Source organism: Aedes albopictus, chromosome 2 (genome assembly GCF_035046485.1).
Source record: "Aedes albopictus strain Foshan chromosome 2, AalbF5, whole genome shotgun sequence".
Classification (NCBI taxonomy): Eukaryota; Metazoa; Arthropoda; class Insecta; order Diptera; family Culicidae; genus Aedes; species Aedes albopictus.
Window position 1 is genome coordinate 26,786,649 of NC_085137.1, and position 5,077 is coordinate 26,791,725.

At 38.9% G+C, this 5,077-nt stretch overlaps 1 protein-coding gene across 1 annotated transcript; it reads right to left on the minus strand.

The window, feature by feature from the left end:
- Nucleotides 1-1,402: 1,402 nt before the first annotated feature.
- LOC134285998 (uncharacterized) lies at nucleotides 1,403-3,119 on the minus strand. Its single transcript, XM_062847557.1, has 2 exons — nucleotides 2,856-3,119; nucleotides 1,403-2,812 (listed from the first exon to the last, which is right to left on the minus strand). Exons 1-2 carry the CDS (start codon nucleotides 3,117-3,119, stop codon nucleotides 1,403-1,405), a joined length of 1,674 nt encoding a protein of 557 aa, XP_062703541.1.
- Nucleotides 3,120-5,077: the final 1,958 nt, after the last annotated feature.

The following is a 5,077-nucleotide window of genomic DNA, read 5'->3' on the forward strand; positions in this document are numbered from 1 at the left end:
TCTTCTTACAAAGGTTATTGCGGTAGACGTTCGGTCAGTGCAAGCGGTTTAACTGCAATGCTTTTAAACTGCAAGCACCTCCAAATGTCAAAATGGTGCACCATGTTATTTAGCCCAAATGAACAGACGGATGAAGTTCTCGTTCATTTAAGGACAGACTTGTTAGAATCCCAACATGGCCGCCACAATGGCCGACTTTGGCACCTACTCACGATTTCGAGCGCACAAATATCTTCGTAAACAAAACCAGCGCATCTGATCTTCTTATTTTAAGCTTATTACAAGTGAGCAAGAACAGAATAATCAAATGCACTGTTGTTTGAAGCTTTTTGATATTTGTGCGTCTGAAGTTCTGATGCACTGTGGACGTTTGTTCTTAACGTCAGTTGATGGTTTGTTGATACTGTCAGGCGTTCCAGTTATCGGATTTTTGTTCGCTAAGTGAAACGTATACATGTTGCAGTTATCGAACGTCTACTGTATCTTTGATATCCTACTAAAATTGGAAAACGGTCTGATAAGAAGTTCCAAACCTTTTTTCACGTTGTTTACCCGACTAATCGCGTAAGAATACAAAACTAAGGTTAACAGAGAAGAAAGAAAAGCTAATGATCTGATGAAGGGGAGGATTGTCAATGTTTTCTTGTTTTGTTTCATACCAGACAAGACTTAACAATTGTGCCACAAAACTAACCCAACATCATCTAGATTCTAGGAAAGTACTGTGCTGTTGCGTCAACAGGTTCTTCGCCACAGCTTCCAGCAGAAAGTATGTTCTTTAAAACGCTACAAAGCACTGCTGGTTTCGAAGAATTCGGCAGATTATAACTAAATGACAACTCTGTTGAACTTTTTTTCAAAAAAATATGACGCCGTCCCCAAATTACGCGTCGCTCAAGGGAGAGGGAAAAGTACAACCGAACGTTATGGTCTATACAAAAATTTTAGGACTTTCATACAAAAAAGCGTAATGGAAAAGGGGGGGTTGTTAAAACATGACGATTTGGGCGTTGCGTTCTAAATGAATTATATAAGTTTTGTTTTCTGGCTTTTGACTCGAGTGGTCAGTATTACAAAAATGATCAAACTATTTCGCGTAAATATAAAATAAAACCTAACACATTTTAAAATTATTTTGTTACAAAAAATGTAGCAAATACTACAATAAATGTGTTACGATATTTTGTTATAGGCAATTATTTTGATATGCATCATGTAACAAATGCTGTCATATATCTGTTTGAATAAATAATACAAGTTTTGTTATAGTTTTGCTTTTAAAATAATAACAAATTTTGTTACAAGTTTGTTATGGTTATTCACATATACGAATCCTTCCAACAAAATTATATCAGATTGTGTTATTTCTAACAACGGTTGTAATAATTTTGTTATAATCTTGTTAGGAGCTTCTGGTCGGGTCTCCTTCGTCCATGGCTAATTGGTTAAGTGTACGAGTCGCCAAGAACGGAGCCGGTTTGGTTCCATAGGTAACCGTGTTCAACTCATACACACCTATCTCCTCCACCGGAGATGAACGCCAGAGAATCGATTGGAATGGCCTATCCTCCGGATGGATGAAAATCTGCCGGAACATCTTTTCCACATCAGCCACCAACATAATCTGCTTAGTACAGCAGCGAAGGATAATGGAGCGGAGATCCTGTTGAATTACAGGTCCTACCAGCAACGCATCGTTCAACGACAATCCTGAAGCCGTTTTGCAGGATGCGTCAAACACCACGCGGACCTTGGTGGTGGTGCTGGCCTCCTTGACCACCGGATGATGAGGTAGGAAACACCGCTTGGTGGGTTCTTGATCCTCTTCGACTCTCCGCATGTGACCCAACTGCAGATATTCCTCCATAAAGGTGACGTATTGTTTCCGGAGGTTTGCGTCCCTGGTAAGCCTCCGTTCGGTGCCTAGAAAACGTCGGAATGCGATCTCCTTAGATTCGCCCAACCGAGAGATGACGTCTTCATCTTTGGGAAGTGCTACGGAATAGCGACCGTCCGCCCCTCGCTGTACGGAACTCATAAAGATAGCTTCACAGCGAGTTTCTTCAGGAGAATAGTTCGTAGAATCCACCTCCTCCATGGACCAGAACCGGGTGAGTAGATCCTCCAAACGATCCGAAGTAGAGACATTACAGTTGATCTGCAAGCCTTGAAGTCCTTCGTCGAATCCTCCACTAATGATCCAACCAAAAACGGAGTCGTGTAAGGACGGAAGTCGCTCTCCAAGCGAAATCTTCCTACCAGAGTCGAAGAAGTCGAAAAACGATTCTATACCAAGAACGAGATCAACTCCTGACGAAACGCAGAACGACGGATCAGCAAGTTCGATTCCTTTCGGTATGGTCCAGCCGGAGATGTCGATGTTAGCCGTGGGGAGATCGGCTGTTACCTTCGGAAGCACCAGGAAACCCATCTGGCGCGAGAACTCTGACAGCCGGGAACGTATCGTGACTACAATCTTTTGGTTGACCTTGATTGCTGCCTGCCCAATTCCAAGAACCGAAATATCCACTTTGCTACGAGAAACCTTCATGCGCTGGCTGAGGCGCTCGGTGATGAAGTTACTCTCCGACCCAGAATTGTAAGTGAAGATCACTCCCGAGCAGGCGTGTGACTCTCGGGGGCAAATAAAATCCAAAGTTGTTCTTCTTCGTCGTCGCCTGGATCCCCCTCTTCCACCATACAACCCTAGACGAAACATGGTGCCGTGACCAGGATTGGCCGCTAGGAAGCGACCGCGAACCGACCCTTCCAAGGACCGATCGCAAGGGAGCGATTGCGGACAAACACATTCCTATTCCGACGGGACCCAAAAGACAGCGATGAAGACAACGGACCAGCGAATCCATCTCCGGACCGGCGTGTCCCTCCGAGCCGGCGAGCTCAAGCATACTGGAGCAACCAAACACTAAAGAAGTACAGTTTCCTTCCAAGCCGGCGTGCTTTGCTCCAACTGGTGTGTCCAAATTTCGGACCGGCGTGTCCAAAGCAATCACACAATCACTGACTGCTACCAGGCCGTGCAGTGGTGGGCCCCTCGTTCGGTTGGTTGTGTCTGGATCGTGCGATTTTGCAAAAACCTTTGCACTCCGATCTACCATGTCCTACAATGGTCCAAAGAGGTAGGTTGTTTGAGGCTCCCGTAGAATACAGAGAATCTTTCATACATAATGTCCAGATTGTGGGACGTCATGCCAAGAAGTAGAAGAAGAAGAAGACGAGGAAGAAGAAGAAGAAGAAGAAGAAGAAGAAGAAGAACAGTTAGACGAAACACAAGAACAAAAATTACCAGTTTCCTCCTTAAGGTGAAACTGGATCCATTTCCTCACTTTTGGTTTTTGATTTTTTTATAAAATAACGAAGCAATATTTTCAAAATCGGTTTTCGTACACAAGTAGAGTATGGATCAAGGTATCTCCTGATTTTTTTTGTGATGGAAAATGTTTTTCGTTTTCGCCAAAACCATTTTTGAATAAAATTTCACAAAAAAATAGTTTCTGCAAAAATAGAAAACTTTTTCCACCACAAAAAAAATCAAAAGATACCTTAATCCATACTCTACATGTGCAGGAAAACCGATTTTGAAAATATTGCTTCGGTATTTTGTAAAAAACCAAAAACCAAAAAAATGAGGAAATGCTTCCAGTTTCGCCTCAAGAAGACACAAACCTCGTGTTGAAACGTCAGGCAGGTGATAACCGTCTTTTAAATATTTTAATACTGCGTATCAGTTTTAAATAAAAGCACATAGATCAAAATAAACGTGATAATTCCTGAGACATATGATCCACATAATTGAAGCGCGCTATCGTACATTTAAAGAGTGTTTTTCAATATTTTATAAACTTTTATCAATGCGTTTTTCGTGATGGACTATTCTATTTTTTTTTTCTTTTATCTCATTCGTATCAAAGAGACTTCAAAACTGTAAGTATTAAAAATCTTAGAAATTCCTAAACAATTTGGACTTTATCCGAAAGATGACTAGAATTTACAATGACATTCATCCGACTGTTTTTATTTTTGCATGAGTACCTTCCATGATTTATTTCAAAACTTGTACATTGACCATCACAATTTATAAAAACAACATTTATTGTTGCTACGAAAAGTGGCTTACATGTTTTGAACATTACTTTAACTGAATTTCAGAAATTGCTGGAGTTCCAAAATTTCTCTCTAAAAGTATTCTTAATATTCCCTAAGATTTTCCAGAATTTTACAAGAAGTGCTTACCAAAAGTTGAATTAAAACTTTTGTTTTTTTTTCAATAGTTAAAAAGTATTTTTTTTCAATAATCTGCTTAATTTTCAGTTTTTTAATATTTTTTTATTTTTTTTTATTCCTCATTAATCTTTGTCCCCCGTCTCGTACCCGGTAAGAGGTCTAGGAGATAAAAGATTTTTTTGCGTCAGCCATATTATACACAAAAATCTTTGGGAATTCATTGCAGAACGTAATAATCATGATAGGAAAAAATTTAAAAAAAATGAACAAATCATTTTTTATTTATTTTTTTATTAACGTGCATTTTACATTAAGCTAATTCTACACTCTGCCAAAGTAATCGATTCGACAACATGTGAACATAAATACTTGTAAAATTCCCTAATAAACTTCTGGATAAATAAATTTATGTAAAGTTCAACAATCAATACGAACACGATATACGACGTAGCTTTCTGGAAAATTGTGGTTAATTTTTCAAAGATCTCTGGATTCTTCAAATATCGAAGCAAAAAACAACTTGTGATAAATATTAGATAAATTTACAGGAATCACTTATCGAAAGTTAAGTAAAAATCATTATAATTTCATATTTCATAGTTTATATCATCATTTTTTTTACAAACAAACAAACAAACAAATTAAAAAAAAGACAAGTGAAACAGTTATAGTCAACTGTTCATAACTAACATTTTCTGGAAATAAAAATTGCATAAACTGAAGAAACTTTATCTGAGCAATATTGAAGCGTTTATTGAATTACTAGTCGTGAATACCGTGCCTTCAGAAGGCCGGCTCCAGAGGCACGTTATCCTCCATTTGGGACATTTAT

Coding starts and splice junctions, on each gene's coding strand:
- LOC134285998 (XM_062847557.1), bottom strand. CDS start 3,119: ATGGTAGATCGGAGTGCAAAGGTTTTTGCAAAATCGCACGATCCAGAC. Junction 2,813..2,855: donor GTCCGGAGATGGATTCGCTG/GTCCGTTGTCTT, acceptor CCGTCGGAATAG/GAATGTGTTTGTCCGCAATC.